The 25,893-nt window shown below is 49.5% G+C and overlaps 2 protein-coding genes across 4 annotated transcripts in view; one reads left to right on the forward strand and one right to left on the reverse strand.

The window, feature by feature from the left end:
- FYCO1 (FYVE and coiled-coil domain autophagy adaptor 1) overlaps positions 1–19,514 on the forward strand; it is a gene marked incomplete at both ends in the record, with an annotated part of 47,928 nt that extends 28,414 nt beyond the window's left edge. For 2 of the 3 annotated variants that reach the window (XM_084247497.1, XM_084247499.1), the window contains 5 exons: positions 222–347; positions 13,313–13,408; positions 15,311–15,521; positions 18,093–18,202; positions 19,439–19,514. In XM_084247497.1, coding sequence (XP_084103623.1) covers positions 222–347; positions 13,313–13,408; positions 15,311–15,521; positions 18,093–18,202; positions 19,439–19,514 — 619 coding nt within the window. Of the gene's footprint in view, positions 1–214; positions 348–13,312; positions 13,409–15,310; positions 15,522–18,092; positions 18,203–19,438 lie in introns of all 3 variants that reach the window. The other variant, XM_084247498.1, reaches the window with a different exon arrangement.
- CXCR6 (C-X-C motif chemokine receptor 6) lies at positions 5,348–6,378 on the reverse strand (the record flags this gene model as incomplete). The annotated part of the gene is made up of 1 exon (XM_084247500.1): positions 5,348–6,378. Exon 1 carries the CDS (start codon positions 6,356–6,358, stop codon positions 5,348–5,350), a length of 1,011 nt encoding a protein of 336 aa, XP_084103626.1. The 5' UTR covers positions 6,359–6,378.
- Positions 19,515–25,893: the final 6,379 nt, after the last annotated feature.

Below are 25,893 nucleotides of genomic sequence, written 5' to 3' on the forward strand. Positions count from 1 at the left end.
GGAGAAATCTCTGAAGTTGTGCATTGGCTCATCTGTGGGCCCCTCTTCTGCTTCCTCCAGCACCAATAGCCATTTCTTTCACTTCTGGACAGAAGAGCTGTCAGTGGGTGGAAATTTACGGTGTCCTGCCTAGCTGTGCTCCCTCACTCCCCCGAAGTTCCCTCCCCAACCTGTGCATAACTATGCACTTCTCATTCTTAATCTGCCTACACAGATTGCAGGCCTCCAGATGATGCCCTGTTTGATATCATCACAGATGAGGAGTTGTGCCAAATCCAGGAATCTGGCTCTTCCTTGCCCGAAACACCCACAGAAACTGATTCTCTTGACCCAAATGTGGCTGAACAGTAAGTAGACGTCACCTTCATTTCCTCATTCAGTGCCTGGCCCTTGTGCACAAAGTGCCACTTTATTGAAATGCCAAGAGTTTATGCCGTGGAACCTATAGGAAAAGTTCAAGGTCCCCTTCATGGTGTGCTTGCTTAGTGTTTGTCAGCCCCTAGTATCTGGCTCAACTGCGGTTTCTATAGCAAAGCACTGGCTGTTCAGAAGCTCAAGAAAGAATGACACGTCTGGTTGTTTCCTGACCCACTCTTCCTCAAGTTAGCTCCTTCTGGGATGCCCAATTGCATTGAGATTGCTATTCTTTCCTACCCAGAATTCAGAGGAGCACCAGGGCTGACCTGTCAGATTGTTAAGTGAGGATTTCTGCCACAGGGGAGGAAATGTACTTAATCTTCATGAGGCTTGCAGCACTGGAGACTTTAGGCTTAAGTGTGTCTTCTCCACACTCCTATGGTCCCTACTAGGAAGTAACTGAACTTGCCGTGTTGTGGCCTCACGGGTGGGTAGAGTCTGAAGACAGCCCATGCTCATTATTGCTTGTGTGATTTTTGGGACTTACCTTTTCCTTTCTGGACCCCCAATCCACACACCCCAAAGGCTTCCCTGATGACGTCAGCTTGTGGTAGCTCTTCCCTGGTCCCCACCTCCCAATGGTACTCAGGGCATGCTCCATGCCATTAGCACTAAGCTACACTCTGCCATCATCGCTGGCAACTCTTTACTTACCGGGCCTCAAATCCTAGCCAGGTGAGTAGGTAATAAGGAAAGTAGGACTGGGTATCTGAGATTCTGGGAGGGCAACCTTCCGCTGTAGCCTGAGTGACTAAGAAAGTGATGCACTTCAGCTCCCTCCTTCCCACTCCCCTCACCTTCCCCTTCCCAGCAGGAACAAAAACAGAAGGTGTTCTGAATGCTGATGAATATGGGATCTTTGTAGTCGAAATCAGGAAGTATTCCAGGGAAAGGAAACTGTGAGGAGTCAGCCCTGCACGCCAGTTAAGGGCTTGGTTGCTGAAGATGAACCCAAGTATCTCTGCTTAGCTTCTACCCATTCCTGGCTTCCCCTTCTGATAATACACTATATGGCAGTGAGAAGGCTGAGCCCCAGAAACAGACACCCTGGTCAGATCCCTGATCTGCCATGCCTTTGGGCACCACAGCTGCCTGAACTCAGTTTCCTCACCTCTCCGGAAGAGACAGGAACAGCACTCAGCCCCCTGGGGTTGTTAGGAGGGCTCGAGGGGAATGATGTATGGAAAGCATTGAACCCAGTGCCTGGCACTTGAGAAGCTTTCGGTATTGGTGGTGGTTTGCGTGCTTTTTGGCCCTGCGTAGTGATATCCAAGGCAGAGCATGCATGTGCCCCTCTGTGCCTAGGTCCTTGCCCCTGGTGGCTCAGTCATCTTCTCCAAGAAAATCACACCAGATGCTCGCATGGCACTGAATATAAACTCACCCCCAGAGTTTAAGTTTCCAAACTCTCCCTGACTCACAGCACATCTTTGCTGGTAATTGCTGTAGAACCGCTGCTTCACAATGAGAGTGTGCTGGGAAACTGTGCAGGTTTGTTACCAACCAGGAGGCTGATGCCTGGTGTCTCAAAATCAAAATGAGAACAGGATATGGTGATATAGGTTAAGTTAGGTTAACCCAGCATTTCCACTGAGTACAGAGCTCATGCTTAGGTTAACCCAGCATTTCTACTGAATACAGAGCTGCATGCTACACACAGCCCATCCCTGCATGAAAGCTTTTCTAGCCAACATTTGGGGGCAGAGAAAGAGGCTGCTCATAGATGCCTCGCTGTAGCTCTGCCAGGTAAGCTTTGGTGGGTTTTAATCTCTCTGAACTAATTTTCCCATCTGAAAAGTAAGGTTGAGAGTGCTAGGCATTCTACAAAACAGTATTGGTAGTTACCATGGGCCGTGAAGCACTAGGCACATGAAAAGGGATGCTTCCTTGAGAACCCCTTGGAGGAGCAGGCTGGAGTGAGCACCCTGACATTCCTGAGCCCTGTGTTATTTTCTCTGCCCCCCACTCCCTGCCACGAGGAGCAGCAGCAGGTTTTCCTCTCCTGCTGCACCATTTCCTCACTCCAGAATGATAACTGGGCTTCTGGCTTCTAGCCCTGGAAGCAGGGTCTCCCTGAATTCATATCTCAGCTTATGTGGCCATTTGTAGCATCTATGAGGCCAGAACCCACCTGCTCAACTCCCCGTCCCCCAGCAAGTGTTGGGGATCTGTTGGGGAGGGAGCATGTTTCTCTACTCTCGAATCCTGAGGCCACACCCAGCATAGCCTGGAGTCAGCCAGGTCCACACCCAGCCTGGCCACCCTCTCTCTAGTCCTGCCTCTGCTCCCCAGGCCTTTCACATCATGTCCTCCTGTGAACAGAGGGGAGAATCAGAGAAGAGCAGTTCTAAGGTTGGGAACTTACACTTAATGGGGCTGTTGAGTACATGGGATCCCTCTGTAACTACATGTGTGCACCAGTGTCTATTCCCAAAAATAGTTTATCTCCAGGGAAGGGGTTGGGAAAATGATAATCTTACCCCTTCCCCCTCCCCCAGGTGTAGCAGGTAAGGGCCCAGAGCGTGACTGTGGAAGCAGAGGGGATGAAGGAAGACAGCCGAGCCAGGCAGCAGGGCTTCCTAAGCTGTGGAAGGGCCAGTGTAAAACCCTTTGAGTAAACCTGGAGGGAGAGGACACACAGCAGGCCTGGGATGGGGCCCAACTTCACATGCTTCTGGTCTTGTTTGCCCTTCTCAGCCAGATGGGCACCTGGTCAGGGAGAACTCAGAGGTCTCTGCAGCTGCCCCCCTGTTGATGTGTCCTGGTAGTGCCCAGGCTGGCCCTCAGAGTGCACTGGCTGTGCCTCACCAATGTGCTAGCGTGGGGGGCTGTCACTGGCCAGTGGGGTGGATGGTGGAGTGTGCTCAGGGGTGCACACAGGTGGAACTGTCACTGAACCAATGTCTCAGGGAACCCAGAACCCAGCTTTTCCCATCACCCCACACTGTTTCCCTCCATGAGAACATGTGGAGATGCTGCAGAGTCCTGGCTTCCTGGCTTTTCACTTCTTTCCAGTTTGAGCCTCTACCTCTTGGCCTGAGGTACTGTCAGGGAAGCCAGGGAAGGCCCGCTGTCAGAAATGCTCAACATCAGGAGGAATGGACAAAGGGAGGTGACAGAAACTCCTTAAAGCCAGTTGGAGAAAGGTGAACGTCAGCCATGTCACCATGAAAAGGGCACTTTTTGTTGTTGAAGGATACCCGCAGGGGTCCAGGCAGCCCAGGCACAGTGAAGCATCCATTTAGGCACATCTATGAGAGAGTAGGCAGGACCATGTGGGCCTTGCCAGGCCTGGCCCATGCTCCACTAGGTCAGGGTGCGTGTGCCATGCCATACACATTTGGAGGGCACAGAGCAAACCCTCCCAAGCTCGCCAGTTCACAGTCAGCGGCAGGTGGTTTCCACTTTGTGGTGCTGTCCTGTAAGAAATAGTAATACCTGCTGCCATTTTGGAACCCTCTACCCATAAACTCAAACTGTCCTCGCTGTTTTACATGTACTATCTTCAGTCCTCAGCCAGTTCTGGCAGGTGCATACTATTATGGTCCATATTTCACCAACAACAAAAGCACGTAAGAGATCACCACCTAGTCCTCCTAACTAGCGAGGGGCAGAGTGGATGCATGCTGGGCTGTCTGGACCACAAAGCCACATGCTCCACCAGTTCTGGCCCACCTCCGTGTGTGCTCTCTTTGCCTGTAGCTAACTGGTTCTCCATTTTCATGATTGATTTTGAGGCATAAGCCAAAAAAGCAACTATAAACCTGTTGGGCAGAGTGCTGGGATTTAATAAATACACACAAGCCTCTGACATTTAAAACTCGACCTCCTCCTGTGACCACATTATAGAGGTTAAACAAATGTACCTCACATTTTGGGCAGGAGGTTGGATGCCGCAGTGAATCACTGTCATCACTGGTATATTCCATTTCCTTGACAGAACTGTGTCCTCAAAGTATGTATTTTAACGTTTTCCTGTGCTCTGAGCCCACAAGTAATCATTTTTGGTATATTCTAGGCAGGCTGCATTAAAATAGAATGTGCCTAAGGATAAAAGATTAAAGGATAAAGTAGACTTTTCAAAAGTTTTATTTCTTAGTCATGAAAATCAGATGCTCTTTGATGTGTGTATGTTTTATACACTTACATGTGACTTATGTGTGTGTCAGGCATTGGATAATTCAAATTTTACGTGAGTAAATCCACCAAAGAACCCATTTCAGAAGTACTGCTTAGAATGGTCAGAGTCTTAAACTCTGCTTTGCACATGTACATTTTTTAGCAGTCTCTGGACCACTGGAATTCTCAGCCAACTCTGATTGGTTCTGGCCCATTCATATATCCTGGTGCTATTCCTTCTAGGTTTAATCAAAGAGAATATAAACATGAACCTGTATCAGCCAAGCCCCAAGGTAAGGCAGAACCTCTTCTCACCTCTGCCAGGTGCCTAGTGATTGAAGTCTGAACATTGTGCCAGCACTGGTTTTCATGGCTGCTCTCATCTCTCTTGCTTTCCATTAGCCACAAGAAGCTCTTGAACCTGGGAGCCCAGAGTGTCCCTGCCATCAGCAGCACTGTTGGCTGTGTCCCCTCCTCAGATTGCAGCCCTGGCCCCAGTAAAGGAGAACCTGATGTCCTAGGAGTCCCACATCATTCCCTGATTCTTGGGGAGAGAGGAAGCAAAGCCTTTGACAGTTTCTAGCCGCCCTATTGAGCTTTAGGCCCAGGTGTTGAGGAAGAAAACAAAATAAGGTGTCAAGCCTGAGCAAACAGAGTATATATGTCTAAGAAGTTCATTCTGCACCAACTGCAACATTTGATTCCTTCTCCAATGGCAATGTACAAGCTATAGATAAAGCCTCCCTCATGGCATGCAGAGGACTCAGCCATACTCCTGTAAATTGCTGAGCAGCTTTCCAGACCCTGAGGACTACAATTGGAACATGCTAGTCACTTCTGCATTGTGGGAGGCAGAACAAGTCTTAGAAGTGTCCTCAGAAGACTTCCATTGACTTGAGGGCCCCAAGTAAGGGCAGCCAATATCTTTCACAAGTTTCCAGAAGTTCTTCCGAAACTTCACGCCAACAAAAGCATACAGCACAGGGTTAAGGCAGGCCCGCAGGTAGGCAATGGCCTCCGTCACTGTGATGGCATAGTCAAAGCTGATCATGGTTTCATACTCCCAGCTCGTGCTGCCGATGAGCTTTGCAAGATTGTAGGGAGTCTGGGTGAGCAAGAACACAGATACCACCAGGAAGATGATCTTTAGAGACTTGTGCTTCTGGAAGCCTCGGACATGAAGCAGGGTCTTGATTATGACTGAGTAGCAGACTATCATGGCAAGCAATGGCAGGAAGAACCCCAGTGTCATCTGAGTGGCAAGAATCACAGTGAAAATTTCCTCGTCATTATTTCTACAGATAGACCTGTCTAAGTGCAGGACATTGCCATAGATGACCTGTGGCAAGGAAGCCAGCAGGGAGACCACCCAGACAGACAAGCAGATGGCCTTACCCCAGGTCATCCGCTTGGCCTGCTCATTATAAGCCTTAGTGGCCCGAACCACTGCAATAAAGCGGTCCACAGTGATGCAGGTGAGCATGAGCATGGACGTATAAAAGTTCAAGGTATAGATGCCCAGCAGGGTTTTGCACATGATGTTGCCAAAGACCCACTCATGGATGCTTGCATAGGCCCAGAAGGGCAGAGTGCAGACAAACAGCAGGTCAGCCAGTGGCAAGTTCATTAGGAACATGTCCGTTAGACTCTTCCGCTTTTGGTAGAAGATGTGTATAACCAGCACCAGGAAGTTCCCCGCCAGGCCACAGATGAACACCACCACATACATGCAAGGCACAAAGAACTTGCGGAACTGCTGGAAGTGTATGTCCTCCTGGATGCTGTCATTGGAATCGCTGTAGATATTTTCCTCCACACCCATAATGTCTGTGTGGGACTCAGCCATGGTGTCTCTGCCGATGAACACATAGAATCAAAACATAGGAATTATATTTGAGGTTGAGAGTGACACCACCTGTCTTCTCATTGTCCTGTCACCCTATTTGGGGGGCAAATAGTCTCCTAAACCGACCTGTTATTCTGCTCAGTGATGGCATGGTCTACTGGAGATAGCCAGTTTTGACAGAAAGTGGCTCAGGTCTGTTAAAGGGCTCATTATTAGCTCTAAAATTCTCAGGATCTCACCCACCTGGGAGAGAACACTTAATTGGACCCACATACATCTGTAAAATCGGATGTTAAATAGTCTTGAAAGCAAAGGTCACTGTGTGAAGTGGGCCAGTGCACTTTTGGAAAAACAGTGCTGTTCTTTGATGGGAAGGGCCTGTCCTCACCTCCCCTCGCCTCAGCAGTTCCCCCCCCCCATCCAGCCCCACTTTCTGTTCAATCAAACCCCTTCCAGGGGTGTCACCATCAAAGAGACTCCTGGAGACCAGGAGGTGTTTGGGGATGTCCAGCCCTTTTCTGCCTGGATGGGCATCTGTCCTGTTGTTTCTTGCCTCTATTTGCATAGATTTAAGATGAGTTATAGGGAAATAAAGTGTAGAAAAGCCTGGGGCTGCCCAGCACTTTGGCTAAGTTAGTTTCATGCCCAGGAACTGGGCAGTTCTCATACTCAAACTTGCTTTTACCATCTCTCACAATTTATGACCTTCCACCATCAGAACCTTCTTCCTGACATTTTAATTCTCAGGAATCTCTAAGAGGTAGATTTCCCCAGAAAGGAACATGACTTTAGCTTCTATGATTAGCAAGTTAGGGCTGAGGGGTCGCCTTAAACAAATGGAAGACTTGGGTGGGCTCCTGCAGTGAACCTGGTAAGGCTTGTAGCAAAGATCAAAAAGCTGCCCTTTTAGCTTGGGGCTCCCCATCTTTCAAGGCTGCCGTTTCCCTCCAGTCTTTATCTCTGCCTGCAACCCTGATGAGGACCAGAGACAGGTGATGGCTTTTGTGGCATGGGAGCAAGGGCAGCTATGGCAACATTGGCCTTGGTGTGCCAGGCCATCTTTGCCATGGATCTACGGATCCTCACCGTGCCATGGCTCATTGCCAGCAACCTGGTGGCACCCAGAAAATGTTTTTAGAACAGGTATTTGGTTTAGCAAAGTCAAAATATTAACTAGTCAGACCAGGGCATAGAAAAGAAGAGATCCCCTTGGAGACTTTTCCTGCTGACTGGAAACAGTGTCAGCCCTGGTGCTGTCTCCTCTCTTTCCTGAGGGCTAAGTACCCTTTCTCTCCAGGGAAGGACCTTGCCTTTGGGGTAAGACTACTCAGTGAAAAGTGCCTGCTACTAGATGACACAATGTTAGATTTCTAGGGTAATGGGCCAGCCACTCACCATCACACCCCCCAGTTAGGGTTACCCCCCCCCCCCCCAGTTAAGTAGGTCAGGTGATGGTCTGTGTGTTACTGCTTCGCACAGGGACAAAAGCATTTTCTTTTATCATTTAGAATATGAAGCTGGCTGCTTTGCTTTCCTGAAAAGTAATGCCAAATCTCCATTATTGTTGACTTATCCTTGACTTTAAAAAAAAATCCTCCTGTTAGAGCTATTGCTGTTAGAGCTGTATTACATGTCTCCTTGAAGGGCCTATACAAACTCATTTGTAGTAATGATACACTTCAGGATAATGGCAGCTCATTGGGACTGCACAATGGTGTAAAAAGAATATTAAAAATGACTTTCCATCTAGAAATGTTAAAACCATTCATTTCTTTATCTTCTATAACCAAAATTCTAGGTTGATTTCTGGAAATTAAAAAAAGTAATATATACAACTTTGGAAATAGTGTAAATATCTGACAATAAGTAATGAATTACAATTCAGACATAAAAGAGAAAGTGACTGAAGTATTTAGGAAGTGCCTGTTTTGGAAAATCCAGGACATTTCATTTGCTCAAGTTTGAGTACAAAGTAAATACCAGTTCCCCCCAACCCCATCTAAAAGTGGAACGTTCCTATTTGGTATGATTTGGCAGGTTATTTGGGGGGATATGGAAATGCTATTACTGTGAATTTATATGGAAATTTTTTAGCATTCCCAGATGCAAAAACAATAACCCACTAAATCATACCAATTTGGTACATTCTACTTTTGGGAGAAAAACTGTATGCAATAGTACTATAGGCTGTTATTATTATAATAAATAGAGGGGCAAAATGATGCAAAACTGATGATGTAAAAGTCATGATTGTTACCCTCCTTTGGTCTTGATTCTCAATCATCTTTGATCATAATCCCCTTTGAGAATCTAATAAAAGCCATATCACTTTCCCTCAGTGATAATGTGCACACACACCTGCAATTCTGGTGCATCATGACCCCTTCAGGTTCCTCTGCCACACATCCTGTGGGCCCTAATTTAAGAATCCATGATAAGCTGTATTTTTTACTATATTATTTGATATTGAAAAACAACCAATTTTCATCAGCAGTTCGCCTCTCACTGCTGAAATTAGGGGTAACTTATCTCCTTTCCTCAATATTTCAAGGTTTCTACAGAGGTTTATGGGCTTATATTGAGAAGAGTAAACAATAAACTACATTCACTGCCTCTTGTAAAATATAAAAGAAACAGAAGAAAAATAGGAAGAGAGATCGCGCAGCGAACAGATACAGCCAGGGACAAGACTCTTCTCTCCCAGGAGGGTGTGTTCATGCTGTTGCTACCAGTTCCAATAACTTACACCCTCATACCATGTGCCCAGGGCTGCAGTAATAACTTACTCTTTCTCTTGGCAGCCAATGCAGAAATGGAATTCAAACCAAGAGTAGTTGAGCTCTAAGCCTGGACATTTGGTAACACAGTGTGCGGCAGGTAGCCGTTGGAACCCCTTTTACCTGGTAATATCCCACAGCCTCTCAACTCTCAAGGGCAGGAAATGACTCACCAGCAGAGATAGTGCTCTGTCGTCTGTTGCAGATATGAGCTTGCCCACAGCAGAAAGAGCTGCCTATATTTCCACTGAGTATTTGTAAGAGCTCTCGATTGGTTATTAACAAAGACCCAGCCCTACCCCCCGCCCCCGTCTTGCAGATTAGAATCAATGTGATCAGCGTGCACCTGTGTAGTTTAGGGATCAAAGATATGAAAGAGTGACTCTGATACTCCACATCCCCTGCGTCCCGACTGGGGCCTTAATTCATGGAGATCTGAGGGGGGGGGCAGAAAGTAGATTTGACTCTGAGGCATTTGTATCTTAAAATTATTTCACTCACTGAGCATGGGATGTCTTTGGAACATATTAGCTCTGGACCGATGCAGAGTCCATGCTGTGGCTGAGCTCTGTGTATGCATGTAGCTCCAACATATGGGGCGGCCTCGTCTCCAGTCCTCACAGCAGTCTTGCAAAGCAGGTATTACCCCCATGTCATTGATGTAAAACCCGAGGGTCATAACCACATAGCAGCTCCACGTGCAGGCAGTTAAGAACTGGCATTTTCCACATTTAAACCCAGGTCTCTGATATTGTCAGGCCAGTGGACCAGATAGTGTCCAGATGATGGGTCTGCCAGAAGACCCAATGCATCCCCACCACCTAAATCCACACCACTGGAGCACCTTGGGAGGCTGTGCTTATCAGCTGGACTCATCTGGTTTTCTGAGACTGCCCTTTCTGTTTCTGAAACTGTGCAGATATTGAACACCTTAATCACAGAACACTTCTGGTCATTGGTCTCCAAAAAAAAAATTGATATTCTAGGAAATGATGCCTGGAAGGCAAGAATTGGAGGAATGTCTGCCTTGTCACATGACCCCAATACCTCCTCTGTGGAAAAGGTACTAAGTAGAATTGAGGGCTCCTTTTCTGCTCTCTGTCACCAGTCACCTTGATTCTGTACTCCCAAGCATGCTTCCCCCAGGACTTGTGATCTGTGCCCCACTTGCTAAGCAAGCCTTCCTAAGGGCAGGGTGTCGAGCACTGGACTCAGGGACTGAGTCCCAAGACCTAGAGAGTAATACTCAGCTTTGCTAGAAGCGTGGCCCCATGCCTCCTACCTACAGTCGAGTAATTCCTGTCACTTCCAGATGATAAGCATAAAACTAGAGAGATGAGCTTACTTGCCCAAGAGCGTCCATGTTACCAGGAGTCACCCAGGATCTGTCTAACTGCAAAGTCTGTGCTCCCTGTATTAATCTTTCTTAGTATGAGAGCTATCCCAGGGATCTGAAGACCTCTAGTGGGTTTTCAAGTCTCTTTTTTTTTTTTTTTTTAATGAAATAGTTCAAACTGTCCTTTCTATTGATCTGTTACAAGTGAGTGAAGTGTTCGCTGAGGGCAGGAAGCATGAGGCTGTGTAGAATATGTACCTCTAGAAGAATGGATGGCTCGATAGTTGAATGGATGGGTGGATGCAGGGACTGATGGGCGAATGAACAGATGAACTGGCATATACTGAAGGGGAGATAAGCCAAAGCATCCATCCTTCTGAAAGCGATTTCTCAGGGCCAGATGGCCCATAGAGTTACCTTGTCTGATATTTTGGAATTTTTAAACTTTGAGAGATGAGTTTTCCCCGGGGAGAAGTCAGCTGCCATCGGGATTGGGTCCCAGGTCAGTGTCTGTGACTGTGTACATGCATGTGTTTGCTGGGGGCGGTGATAATATTTATTTGTGACAGCATGACTGTGTTTGTCTTAATTGTGCTCCAATCGAAAGTTCTCCAATGGAAACTTGCAACTAAGTTGTAGGCACTGAGCCACTCATGATGTGGGGGCCAGAATTTTATTTCAACTGCTCTACAGAGTGCCTTTTTTTTTTTTGGAAAATTTATTTTTATACAAGAACTGGGGTACAGGCCAGATGCGCAGGAGGGTGAGAGGATTCACCAGAGACAGAGCGGGGAACAGAACAGGCAGACTGAAGAAATACACTGCTGGGGGGAGCAGTGGGAGAGACAGGAGAGGTCTGCTTCGCCATACCGGATTCTCGCCGGCCAGCCGGGATCAGACTGGCGCTGCACAGGCTGCGGACAGCTTCTCAGTGTGGCACTCGATCGCCTGCGCCACCAAGGGGGCCCCAGAGTGCCTTTTCTTGGGGCCAATTTGTAGTGTTCATTGTTCAAGGGTGTTACTTTTCTTTGAAACAAAACTCTACACTTGGCAAATACCCAGTCATGTCTTGGATTTCTCCAGGAATACTTAAACATTTTCTAAAGAGAGTTGGGGGGAGAAAGGAAGTAAGCTCTGGAGTCAGACTGTTCACCTGCACAGGCCTCCTGAACTGACCTTTCGAGCCTGGGCCCTAGAAAGGATGTCCATTCCAGGACCCAGTGATGAGAGAGTGCTGCTACTCAGAGCAGAGTCTAACTGCCAGGCATGGGCAGGGAATGGTGGAAGATAAGATAAAAATATTTCAGAAAATGGCCTAAGCAGCTGGCTGCAAGTGAGGGGGCGCGGCTTGCTCTGCAGGGCCCCGGATGCTGGTTGTGAGTTTGTGCGTATAGGTTTGCGTGTTGGTGTCAGACCTTAGATACTAGGTAATCAGAAATCAAGATAACAGAATTGCTTTTCTTCATTTGCTTTTTTGGCAAAAGAGAGCCAGTGACTCAAAGAAAAACTACTAGGAATTTAATAGTTAGAACCACAGTGGATAAGGTCCACAGCAGACTCAGGCCAGCTTTCCAAACCCCCCGCTGAGCACAGCCTTCTGGGCTGTGACCACATCCCGTACCTGCGCTATCCCGCACCGTCACCACTGGCCTGTGACTGGTACAACCAAGGAGCCAAACTCTTAGTGTTTTTTTAAATTTGTTGAAATTAAATGTAAGTGTCTTATCTGAGACTAGGGGCTGCTATCTTTAGTCATAACTAAAGACTTCCCAGTTCCCAGGAGACTGACCATGGCTAGAAGCTGACCTGAGAGATGGTAGGAAGTTGTGGGTCAGTGAAGTTTTGGGTCACTTTGCTCACTGTGTCGGGCTTAGCAAGGCCAAGGCATAGATGGTGTGCTCTGGAGAAAACATCAGCCAGTGACTCAGGCCACAGGCGCTTTCTAGCACCCACTTCTTCCTCAGCCCATCTCAGCAATCAGTCTGCTCAGGCTGGCTGCAGGGTTGAGGTTGTACAATAGTAAATGAAAAGGGAGCTAAGGCATTTTGATTTGTGAGAACAGGGTAATCGAGATTTCAGCAGCCCGAGGGACCCCCTCATCCAGACAGGTGTGGTCACCTGGACAGCACTGCCAGACGCTTCCTCAGGATCCAACTTGTTCCTGGTCAACACTTTATTCTTTCTTGGGTATAAGTGGAGCCTTGGTCATGTCTTCTGTTGGGAGCATTTGGGCCATTACACCACCTTCCCCTGAGGCACAAAGACATTGCTTGAGCATAGGCGATGTGCACAGCAGGTGCCAGGGATGGTGAGGCCGCCACCCCAGAGGGGCAGGCCAGTGGACAGATGCGCATGCTCAGCAGGAACAGTGATGGGCCATCATCGCACAAGGCACTGCTCAGCACAAGGCCCCCCCAGCCAGAGCAAGGTGGGAGGAAGGTCACTCGGGGTAGTGAGTTTATCTCATCTTTTCTGAGAAAAATATCAATAGCAAGGAAAGGAAAGGGCTCTGGTAGAGGGTGCCCTCTAGTGGCCTCTTTGTTTACTGAATTCGCAGACATTTTTAATCCTGTGACATCCTCTAGCAGAGCTGCCTGGACCTTTCCTCCTTGGACCTTTCTGGATGTCTCTGTGTAGACATAAAGTCAAAACAAGAGCCTCATAAATACTTAGCCTCACACCATGCAAGGCGTAGCATCTGGTGTGGCCTCTGGGATTGAAGGACTTCCCATGCATTCTGAGGTTGACTATGTGGAGCCAAGACTGTGGGTCCCGGGGTGCTGGGAGCTGAATATCTTCTTCTTTATGGCATTTCAGAGACACCACATCAAACTCACTGACCCCTGAGGACACAGAGGACGTGCCTGGGGGACAGGATGCTGAAATCTGCTTGCTGAAGTCCGGGGAACTGATGTAAGTGACAGGTCGCTGAGCCAGGTGGTCAGTGTAACATTTGGGGGAGAGCAGCAGCCCGGGGGAGCCCTGGCCCTCAGTGCCAGAGCCAGAGAGCACCCCGAGTGCTGTCTCGGCCTGATGGTGGCTGTCAGCTTGTGTTTGTTTTGTTTTTTGTTATGATTTATACAGTCAAAACCCCCTTTATAGTAAGACATTCCTGTGAAAAGATGCACCTCTTTTCCAGAACGGACCCCTCTCCTACCTACTCTCATAGTCTTAAATATGATAACTATTGGAAGGGTCTTTTGTACCATAATTAGAAATAAAGCTTAAATTAACAAATGAAAAAAAATGTTACATGGAATTAAATCTTCACAAAGGTAAACGACTTACATCAGAGTTGTTCTTTAGAACTTTTGGTGTTTTTTTTAAGTGTTGATTACTCTTTCGTTAGCATAGTTTTTGGAGGAGTATTTCCACCTAGCTCCTCGGATTTGGAGACAAATAGAATTTCAGCTCCAACACTTGCTGGCTGTGTAGTTTGAGGCAAGTTACCTAATCTAACCAAGTTTCTGCTCCTGTGTTAAAAAGGACAATAATGTGGTTTTTTTTAAGGCAAATTTAGTGTAGCCTTGGGTCAGAGCTGTGTGGGTGTTGATCAGATTTCTTAGTCTTTTTGAAACCTCACCTTCCTCATGAGTGACCAGGTGCATCCTGCTTCCGCATGTGGCTGCTGTGATGCTACCTGAGGCCGGCAGACGGAAGCCTGGCGCACAGTGACACCACCTTCCAGTTTCACAGTCGAGATGATGAGACTCGCCCAAGACCACTCCGTTCTTTTTCTCTGTTGTTATGCCCAAGGGCTGATTACTTGTCTAATGTGTGCTGTGTCCTATGTCCCAGCACATAGGACATTGGACAGTCACTGGACAGATGTGGTCAGTCTCTCATTCACTGACACTGAATGTGCCTCCATAGCTGCATGGTGCATGACGGAATGCCACCCAGTCAAGATACACAACCTCAGACTTCCCCGTCAGTGTCAAGTTCATCCTCCACTGTAGCGCTCACTCAGTCAGGAGGCCAGATGGTTGTTCTTGTTTGTGGCTGAAGAAACAGGCTTAAGAGAAGTTAAGTGCTATAGCAAATAAGAAGCAGGGCAGGGTACCAGCACCCAGGTCCTCTTGCTCTATGCGTCACATTCTGCACATCACATCACACTCAGGGTCGTGCAAGGGCCTGAAATCAGAGAAACTTGTCACTAAACGCACTGGACTTTTGAAAGAGGCTCTTATTCACGTAGGAAGTTAGAATCAGGGACACACCCCAAGAAGCTTATCTCCCCAAGGCCACCCCACCACCCCTGCACTATAAAGAGTCTGAGATGCGTCTATTTAAGATCAGGGTGCCTGCTTGGAATCCTGCAGCAGCCCCAGATTTGCACTGAGAAGAGGACAAGGTTTCCAATAAGTGTGCTTTTACTGTTGCTGATAGTTAAGAGAGGGGCGGGAAACTGGAAAGAGAAAGGGGATAAAGAAAGACAGCTGAGCATCAGGACAGCTTCGGGGGAACTAGTGAAAGCCGAGTGCTCAGCACTGACTTCCTGTCCCCCAGGGGCACGGAGCAGCTCGGGCAGCCTCAGCTCTGACTAGCTCACAGGTGCCGCACCAGCTCCACTTAGGCCAGGATTGTATTCGGTATAGTTTCACTCCCTGTTCCCAGGGCCTAGAACTCCTCCTGGCATGTGGTAAATGCTCAGCTCATCTGTGGGGATGAGCTGTGCTGCCTGTCTTCTCCCATAATTCAGCAAGTTGGTCAAGGTTACGAGTTCCTTTCTTTCCCAAGAGCTTCAAGGTCTCTAGCCACCGCTGAACCACACTTGGTCTATTTGAGCAAGTCCCTCTCTGATTTGTATTTTAGGATAAAATTACCCCTCACAGTAGAAGAGATTGTCAACTTCGGGGAGGGCAACAGGGAGCTGTTTGTGAGGTCCAGTACCTACAGCATCATCCCCATCACTGTGGTGGAGGCAGGCCTCACCATCAGCTGGGTCTTCTCCTCCGACCCAAAGAGCATCTCCTTCAGTGTGGTCTTCCAGGAGGCAGAGGACACCCCGCTGGATCAGTGTAAGGTAAGCCTGGCTCCACACCAGCGAGCCCCTTGTTCACACATCCGGGTATTTGGATGGACTTTTCCTAGAGCAGAGCCATGGCCATCCTGCCTCCTCCTGGGCAAGCCTGACCTAGACAGTCGGGGCTCCCAGCATGAGAGGAACACAGAGAAACCATGTGGGAATACCCTCTGGGCTACATCACACAGCAGGCAAAGCTCCTGGGCTTGTCTAGCTTCGGGATGGAAAGACCCAGAGGCTGAGAGTCTCAAATATCTAGAATTGTCTGCTGCTGGGATAGATTGGGAGGTGACACTCAGAAGAATACAAATACATGACTCAATGCAAGGATCATTTTTCAGCAGAGCTGTGCAGAGCAAGAATGGGTCCTTACAGGAGGTGGTGGCCCCTCTGCTTCTCACAATTGAGGGTTTTCAGTATCTCACCGCAAACGTTATCAGTACAAACAGCCAGAGTGATGACTAGGACCATCGTTCTCAACCTTGCTACACATTATAAGTACCTGGGAAGCTCCTGAGGCTACTCCGCAGGCCACTAAATCAGAATTTCCATGAGTGGCACCCAGCCACCCCTAGGTGATTCCAGGAAAGACAAGGTTGAGAACCGCTGGTCTAGACACAGGGAGTAGAACCCAGAGCACAGGAAGACAGGACTCCATGTGGGGCTGACTGGTATGGAAGGCCGTATGCCTGGGGTCTGAATTCCATGCCTGAATCTCTGCAAGGAGAGGGGAGGGGAATATTGGAGGGAGAACTGGTTTGGGTGAAAATTGGAGTTGCCTTTGAATCATTGTGAATGAAAGGAATGGTAAAGACAGACATGCTGGACCTGCTCTTATAGTGAATCCTGGGCTGTTAATATAGTTGCAGAGTCTCCATTCTCCGTGCGTGAGAAGAGTCAAGATCAAATAAAGAATACCAGTTTGTGTGACTTCTGTGAGGTCTTTGCATTCGTGTCCACTAATCTGTCACTAATTGTATGGTCCCCTGGGTGCCTGTGAAGGGCTCGCCTTGAGGAAGGAAAAGGCATGGAACTTGGGGGCCTGGTGGGTGGGGCACACAGCAGTTGCCCCTCCTGTTCTAGGGTCCTCTTAGGGGAACATGTGTCCATTTGGGTCTATTCTTCTGCCCTGTCTGCCCTGTTGGTGTCTCCTTGTAGAGATTGCTTTGTCATTTCTGTCCTCAAATTCACTTCTAAAATTTCTTGCTAGCCGGCTTGAGGTAGCCTTATTCATTTTTATTTGAAAACTGCTGTGTGCCTCTTTTCCTTTCAGTGAATTATAGCCGGGCCACATGCCTAGTTTGGAGCCTTTCCATCCAGCAGATCCTGGAGCTTTTGGTCTGAGAATGTGTTTAGGCTGAGCCTGCCAACTGGGCACAGGGAGGTTGTTGTCTCTCTGTGAGGCAGGTCTTAGTCCTATTTGCATATGAGGAAACTGAGCCCGAGGAAACTTGCTTGGCCGTAGTTATGTGCGCAGCAGCTTAACCAGGATGCCTGTCAGCTGTGCACTAACAAACAGCTGCCCTGCCAGGAACTTGCCTGCCACCTCCGCCTTGCCATTCACCCTTATATTCCCAAGGTACACCAAGCACCTCACACTATATCGTCCTAGATTAGATGCTAGTGAATGTTCGTGGAGGGAAGAAGGTAACTAAATCAAGTGACCAGGCCTTTGCCATTCCACCTGCTCACTTGTGGCTGAGCCATGGGTCACTTCCCTAGCTCCTCACCAAATCTTCATGACCCTTGAGATGTGTGTGGTTCCTCCCAGGAATCAGAAACTCCATGGTCTGGAGAAGCCTTCCTTAGCTTCCTTCCTTAGGTCGCCTTCTGGGGGCTAGGAGTATCCTTGTCTTTCCCATAGTGGGCACCAGGGGGCAGAGTGAGCCCATCTACAGGGAGAACGAGGCAGGTTCCTTCTGCTTTCACAGGTCCTCTGTCACCAGCCAGCTGTGGAGGGCAGCTGTTATTTATGCTTCACATCCCCCAAATAGACATCAGCTTAGAGAACCTGTTGCCAGTACATGTCCTCAACATCTGACCCAGGGACTCCCTGCATGAGCTCTTACCAGCCTGGGGCTTATAGGCAACAGCAGGATGAGGTGCCGATGGTGGCCCTGAGGTTTCCTGATTGTGGAGGTGCAGAGACCAGGAACGGCACTGCACGCGGGCAGCCTGTTCAGAACCATTTGTTGAGCTTCTGCTGTATACTGGGCTCCGTGAGACCTCCTGGGGTTGGAGAGAGAGGAGACAACATGGGGTCTGCCTTTGAGGAGCTCACGGTGCAACTGGAAAGAGACCACAGTAAATAGACAACTGTGATTCCAGGTGGTGTTGTCTTGGTGGGGTGTGCAGGCACTGTGGGTGCACCTGGGGAGGCAAAAATCAAGTAGGCCCCATGGACCAAACTGGTAGAAGTAGTCATGTGGGTGAGAATGGGGGTGTGGGTTAGAGAAGCATCCAGCAGAGGGAGCAGCACGGCGGAAGACCAGCCCCTCTAATAGCTCCTGTCACTCTCCTCACCCTAGACCTCTCAACCTCTGTGACGCTTATATCTGCTTTTCCTCCCAGGTCCTCATTCCCACAACCCGATGCAATTCCCACAAGGAGAGCATCCAGGGCCAGCTCAAGGTCCGCACCCCCGGCATCTACATGCTCATCTTCGACAACACCTTTTCCAGGTAGGGCCACCTCATTCATCGGCATCCAGATGAACCCACCTGCCTCAACCTAGGTGGGCGTTAAGAAGAGATTATTTAATTGTCAGTAATTTATTACTAATAATTCTTTGATTTTCGACCCCTATATTATGGTGTTCCAGTGCCTTTTATCAGTTGTACAACACACAGGCCTGTGCTTACAGAACCTTAGCACGTGCCATGTGTGTTCTGACGAGGGCGCGGCAGTGGCGTGTGCCCTCTCTGGAGGCACCGTACCAGGCCCTGCACTGCAGGGCTTGGGGAGCAGGAGAGTGGATTTAGGGACATAAGGCTGGAGAGACAGCGAGGGAAGGAAGCAAGACAGAGAATCAACATGGGAGAAGCATCCACCTTGAGTCAGGGCCCTTCTGTGAGAAGATACGGGAGAGTGGTGAAGGCTGCCAGGCTCCTGCCCCTTCTCTGTCGTCTGGCTTTAGCAGAAGCCCTTAATTGGGGCTGCCTCTTTTACAAGACCTGCCTGAGCAGCAGCCAGCCACTTCCTCTCTGAATGGGGCTCTGGGTTAGTGGCCACAGCCCACTTGGCTTTTAGCAGAATAAATCAATAAGAGACTCTAGAGGAAAGCTGTGCCAGCCCCCACCACTACTTCCAGGCTTGGAGTCCCCGGGGCTTGTGGCCAGCAGTGTCAACCAAAGGAAAGGTTAGAAGGATGTGCCTCCCGCCTTGCCCCTCCCCGCCTTTCCCCTCCACACTCCCAGGCCTCCAATTATCACTGGAGGCGGCCGTGGTTCTGTGACATACCCCGGTCGTCTCGGCCTACGAGAGTCCAAAACCATGGATGACAAAACAGATTTAGATGCCCAGTCAGAAGAAATCCATTTCACCTCCACAACTTACCTCCTCTCACCACCTTCTCCATCTACCCCATCCCCTGTTCAGCCCAGACCACCTGGACCCCCGAGGCCCCGGCCCCTTCAGAGCAGCAAGGCAGCAGGAGAGACTCAGCATGGGACTGCGCGGGTGTGCTACTCCCGGTTCCTGGCAGAGTCCATGGTGATGTCCCAAGACTCCCTGACCCCTTGCAGAAATGGGGGTGGGGAGCCTGAGGGGTGCAGGACTCCCACCCCCTCTTCCAGCCAGCAGCCAGCACATGCCTAACCAGATCATTGCAACTGCCTCAGAGGCCCCAGCAGCGGCTGCTGCCCCTCAGGCTTCCCGCTCTCAAAGTAACACCCTCCTTTTCATTTCTGTTCCCTCAGGTTTGTCTCCAAGAAAGTATTTTATCGCTTGACAGTTGACCGGCCTGTAATCTATGATGGAAGTGATTTCCTGTAGCCTCAAGCACCCAGATTTTAATACTTTCACATTATCCACAGGAAACACTACTCTTCCTCAATTATCATATAAAGCACTAAAGAAAGAAAGAAAGAAAATTAAAAAAGAAGCAGCAGCAGTAGCTCTGAAGCTGATTGACAGCACCTGTGGGAGCAACCCCCCAGCTGCCCCCTGAGCTGCGTTGCCCCGAAGCACTGTGAACTCTGCACTAACTACGCACCAGCACTCTTAGCCCCATGGCCTTTAAGGGCTCAAGCAACATTTCTATTGATCAGGAACCCAACTGTCCTAACACCCAAAGGGACACTCTGCCAAAGGTTTACAAACTGAGGAGACTATTGGCCTCTTGGGGCATACTTGGTTACAGGTCTCTTGTAGAGAGTTTTGTAGGCCGGAGAGGATTCCAACTTCTGCCAGTGGAGAGAGATGTTCTCTTCTGCCCGGCCGGGCATCCTGGGTGACTGGGAGCCTCAGCCTGCATGCCCTGGCCAGACCCTCTGAGGCCCTGGTGCTCCCACGAGAGGAGGCCAGAGGGCCACTGTGAGTCAGGGCACCAGGGCACCCTCCCAAGATCCCCGTCAGCCTCTCTGCCATGGTCCTGGCCTTCCCTGCCCCAGGTGGTTGCAGGCTGCTCCAGAACTCAGCAGTTTTGGAAGGACATCTAAGCTGCACTCCTTGGCCCTTCTGACTGGGCAATCCTGTCCATAAGTCGAGCCGTTCACACCACCAGGCCTCTCAGCTACTCAGAACGTCACCCTGAAAATCAGAACTGAAAATAACCCAGGAAACAGAGCCCCCCATTGGACTGAGGGTCCGCTGTGGTGGTACAGCAGGCTGAAACCCAAGTGATGGCTGACATCAGTGCCGTGGCCAAAAATCAGGCTCGTGCATCAGCGTTGGGGTCTCCCTCCTGGGCTGTTGGCCTGTCTTCACTTATATAAATAAGAGCTTCTGTTTCACCTGCTGATAATGTTTACTAATTACCATAATCAGGGTAAGAACCACTTTGAAAAATTAGGACCTAACAAAAGTCTTTGGTGACAAGTGTAAACAGGCATAATTCATGAATCTGGTCTTTGGTCACTTGTTGGTGCCCATGGCCCACCTGCCAGATTCCCCAGTATCCAACTTACCTTCATCCTGCTGCTCATCCTGTATCTGACACCAGGAGACATCTAGCCTTGGGGCAGATGAAGCCTTCCTTTTCTGGACAAGGTGATGATCTTCCTGTTCTCGTCTCTTCTGTTCTGGCCCTTTTCTTCTCCCACCACAGAGAGCTCACCTGTGATGGACTCTTTGGGCCTTGTTCCCAGAGGCCAGCCACCTGTAGCCTCCAGTGAGCAGGGCATCGGATGGAGCAGCCCACTTTGGTGGCCTGAGGACAAGTGTAGGACGGGGTATCTGAGAACCCAAGTACCAGGCCTAGCTGCTCCTTCAGCTAGCCTGTGGCCAAGTCAGATCACCTCAAGACTTTGTCTGACTGTTGTCGACAAGCCTTGTCTGACTGTTGTCGACAACTTGAGACCGGGTCAGAGACCCCCAGGTCAAAGCAAGCACAGACCCCATACCTGCCATGCACCAGGGGAGAGGACTCTCTTGGGGCAGGGGCAGGAGGAAATAACCCCTGCAGGGGACTCAGACCTTTTGCCTAAAAAGGAGATTTATGTACCTGTCCGTTTAGCTGGGGCCTAGGGAATGGTGAACAGAACCTTCCAGATAGGTTAGCCGAGAGAAAAGCTGGACCTCTCGTGTTCTTCTTCCTTAAAGTAGCCACCTCTACCAGAAAGCCATCAGCATCTCTAGCACCTCCTGCTGGCCAAGGCCATGAAGTTTCTCTACTGAAACAGAAACCATTCAGGTGATCCAAGACTGTAGCAGTGCTTGTCTTCATAAGCCTGTCACACAGCCTGAGGATTCTTCCAGAGCAAAGTGTCTACCCTCCCTTGTGGAAAGGATTATCAGAAGTAGCTGATTGACCACATGAAGGAAACTAACAATTTAAAGAACCCAGAGCAAAGCAGTCTAGAGTCTTGTTTCGAGTGGCTAGCATTCTTAGGATACCATCAGACTCTGGCCAAGCTAATGGCCTTCTGCTGGTGTCGCCACCATCATCTACAGCCAGAACCAACATTTAGTAAGTAGGTGATATGTTTCCTGTGAAAGGCCTGGGACATTCTATCAGACATCACTTGGCTCCTGGGAAGCCAACCCAGAAGCACTTCTCCAGTAGAGCAGTTGTCCCTGGTGGTTTGCACCTGATCACGGACTGCAGTTGTGCACAAAGACCTTTGTCGTATTCAGAGGACCGCTCAGTCCCCAGTGGTCACAGCCTGCCGCTGTGGCTTGTTTACTCTGTGGTGGACAGCCCTTGTCCTCGCTCCTCTGCTGTGTGAGCTCCAGCTTGCTGTGCATGAGGCCGCCAGGGAACACCTGGGCCTGTTTTGCTGTAGCTTGTAGACATAGCTTTAGTCTTATTTTAAATAGGTTCCCGTCTTTACTGAGATTTGGGGCTTAGGGAGACTTTAAAAGTTGCAAACAACCATGGAAAACAGCTATTGAAAATGATAGTCTACCAACCAGTAGACTGAATTACACTAGAAATCAACAGGAAGGAAATATCCTTCCCAGATTATGCTTTTTAAAAAAACAGCAGCCCCTTGATGGCCCAACTCTGAATAACAGTCAGTTCCTGTTTGTATTGATACCAGCCGCCTTGATTACCACTGCCCCAGAAATCACTAATCAGCCTCACCCAAGAGCACAGCTCTGCCGGGCACACACGCCCTCAACAGGGCTTCTGGGAGAAAGTGTGACCTGGACAAAGATCTGCTGACTCGAGCCCACCGGACCCCAGGTAGACTGGGACAACAGCAGGCCAAGAAATCACCTAGCAGGAATCTGGTACTGAAAAATCCCACCAAGTTGGAACGTAAAAATGAAAAGCCACATGATACAACTCAAGAAATGAAGGGGGCAGTCTTACTGAAAATTTTCACTTGTCACCTAAGGTGGTGAAGCCATTCTAGACTTAGGAAAGGAACTCACACTTCAGGGTGACATCTCAGAGTCTGTTTTAAATGCTAACATGATGGTTACATATCCACTGGGGCAATTTTATAGGAGTTTCCTTTTCTAAACCCCACTTTGGAAACTGCCCATGTGAGCACACTCCCCTGGCTCAGAGGTGTTGCAGATCAGCAGAGATGACTCCCTGCTGCTACTCAGAACCCAGGGCTGCCTGCACAGAGACTGCCGAGTCAGTCATCCACGTTTACAAAACACCCAAGCAAGGGGCACTTGATTGAGACCCCTGAATCACTTTATTGTGAGTCTTCCAAGCAAAGAGGAAGATTGGATTAATACTTTTCCCCTCTTAAGCACTTTTTTGAAATATTAGGGTATATCTTTAAATTTCAGGGGGCATTGCTGATAAAAAAGCTTCTGTGGGACTTTACCACGTGTTCTCCAGAGATGGCTCAGCCCCTAGGGACTGCTGAGTGACACCCAAGCCTCCTTTGGCTGGCTGCAAAATCAGAATTGCACTTTAATTGACTAATCCTCAGTTCTTGTGGCCTTAGGGATAGTGGGTCCGAGAGCTCATTTCATTCTTATCTGCCAAAGAATTACCAGAAGCACATCAAGTGCCAGCGCCCCACCTGCAAAGTGGGGTTGAGAAACTTTTGTTTCCCAAAATAAATTCCTTTGTAGTGTCTACTGCGCCATTTGGAAATGTTTTTAACCTTAGGATTTTAAATAAAGCCAACACTACAACATTGACAGTAGCGTTGTCTTTCATTCCGTGGAGACGTAATCCAGTGGTGGAGTTGCTTAGCCCCGGGCCAGAGTGAAGGTTGTGCTGCCCTACTGGGAGGTGGCGCATCATCTGGTGCCATCACTTTTCAGAAGGACTCAGGCCAGCAGATCTTCCCGGAGGTTACCTGGTGGCCTGGTCTCTGGATACATCCCAAGCTGCTGAGTCCGGTGTCCAGACCTGCCTGCGCCGATGTGTCGGTCCAGTCCACGCCATCACCAGATGAGCTCCGTCAGCTCCGCTGTCTCCTGTCCTGCCATGGTGTTCCCCGAGCACTTTCTGATCTACCAGAATAGTGGGGTGAGGGAAAGGTCATGGGTGACCGAGAACCGTGATTAGTCAGCATGTGGTATAAAGCTGAGCAAGACTCATGCCAAGGCAGCTAGTAGAGAGAGGGCCCCTGCCCCACCACCACTGCGCACTGCCCTTGCTGGGTCAGCACAGAGCCTGGACACAAGTGACACGCCCATGCCCAGTCAGACCTGGAGAGCGAGATTGACATCCACCTTGCAGCCCACATCTGGGATGGCAGACTCCTTTCTCGTCTGCCCTGCTGCCTTCCACTTTCCTTCCTCCTCCAGACTTCCTCCTTCAGGTGTGATTTCCCTTGTAATCGGTTACTCGGAAATAAGTCACACTTCAGTGCAACCGTGCTCGCTTTTGAGGGCAAGGACTGTCATTCATCGACATCGCTCCCCTCCCCTCGCCTCCACAGCGTCGAGCACTATGCCAGAGACGAGATTACTCAACAATCACTGGATCCCTGGGGCCTGATGGATCCTAGTAACCCCTCTCTGGTCAGCTCTAAGCCCATCAACAAACCCATTAGCCAACTTGGCCAGGGACGGGGCACCTGAAACTCCATGGCAGAGAAAGGCAAAGGGCAAGCCTGCAGGAGGAGGTTAAGGGAGGGAGGAAGTGAGCTGCTTACACTGTCCTCAGCCCCCCCTCTTGCATTAACGATACCCTGAAATCAGGCCTCTTACTTTCCAGCCAGCGGGTTGAAGTCAGGTAGAAGCAGTTTATCCAGTCACTCAAAACGGCCAGCAGAAGGCTTTTTCTGTTAATAACACAGTCCTTCCAGAGGCTTGAAGTCCACATGGGCTGGGGGCTGAAATGAGAACCAGCTGAGATACCAGGCACGTGTCCCCCGCTTCTGCGGCTGAGTCTGTCAGAATCCCCATTCGCCTCACCCCACCACTAAGCCCTGATTAGCCCAAGGTGCCCAAACTCTGAGACTTGCCACACACACACACACCCCCACTTCCTTGAGTTCCAGATAATCCAGGCCCGACTCTGTCCACAGGCTCTGGAGATGCCGTCTGTCCCCCGCTGCTGCCAGAGGATGCTGAGATTCCCCAGGTGACTCAGAGGATGCTCTCAGCAGGGTCAGCCCTTTCGATCTGAAAGTGCGTGGGAAAAATCTGGCGAGAGGAGCTCACCGCCCACACACATTTGTAAAGCAAATAGATGGTGAAACCTGTCACCCAAAATGAGAAAACGGACTTTTTTTGAGGGAGCACTGAAGCCGAAGCCATCAAAAGCCAGCGGGGGAGGGGGGGACAGCTATTTTGAAAGCTGTTCACAGTGACTTAGGGTTGAGAGAAAGGTCAGCCTTTTACTTTTCCCACACCCGCCAGTTTCTGAAGATGGTAAAGCCAGGCAGAAGCATGAGCATCAGCCTCTGGTCTTTGGTGCATGTCCCTCAGCCCTCCTCTGCCCGCTGTGGGAGGACAGACACTGGGGGGAGGGGGGGTGGCTTCCTCACACCTCTGGCATGTATGCACTGAGGTTTTCTCAAGAGATGGTAGCGCCATCTGAATCCTGGAAGAATCCCATTTTAGCTAAAAAATGAACCAAGCTGGACAGGCCTCACCACTCCTGAGATATTTGTGTCCTGACCAAAGGAAGCCCTCCTTTTCAGACCAGGTTTGGCTTTGGGCCCGGGCCTCCACAGAATCATCAAAGAGAAGGTGATTTCAGGAGGGCCTCCCCAGCTCTCTGCCCCCCAGAGGTCTCTGACTGAGGCACAAAGAGAAGGAGACTGCTCCTGGGAGGCCTTAGCATCCACCTGCCAGGTCAGTGGGGTCGGCACTGTCTCCTCCCTGTGCAAGAAAGAAATCAGGTGAGGGAAAGGGGTATGAGGTAAAAGAATATGGGAGCAAAGTGGGGGTGAGCCAAGAGGGGGTGAGCAAAGTGGGGGTGAGCAAAGGGGGTATACAGGAAGGGCCTTCCGCCTGGGAGGTTGGACTGGAGCTAGGTTAAGAGCTGCCTTTCTCATTGGCAGAAGGCGTAGTGGGTAATGGCAGTGTTGGTGTGGCCAAAGGCAGCATCCACATCTGGTGGGGGCCACATATTAGTGGAGCCAAGAACTGGCCAGTGAAAGTGACTGCAGACGTGGACAAGATAATTCACTTCATTCTGTCTCTGGAGCTGGCCTCAAAGCCTTGCGTGCTTTCATAAAAGGTCCTGGGGTGGGACAGCACCCTCCCAGGAGGTGTGTGTGGTTTCCTCACACCTTCTGGCACGTATGAACTGAGATTATGAGAATTGAGATGAAGTTGAAAA

Source organism: Talpa europaea, assembly GCF_964194135.1.
Source record: "Talpa europaea genome assembly, chromosome: 11".
Classification (NCBI taxonomy): domain Eukaryota; kingdom Metazoa; phylum Chordata; class Mammalia; order Eulipotyphla; family Talpidae; genus Talpa; species Talpa europaea.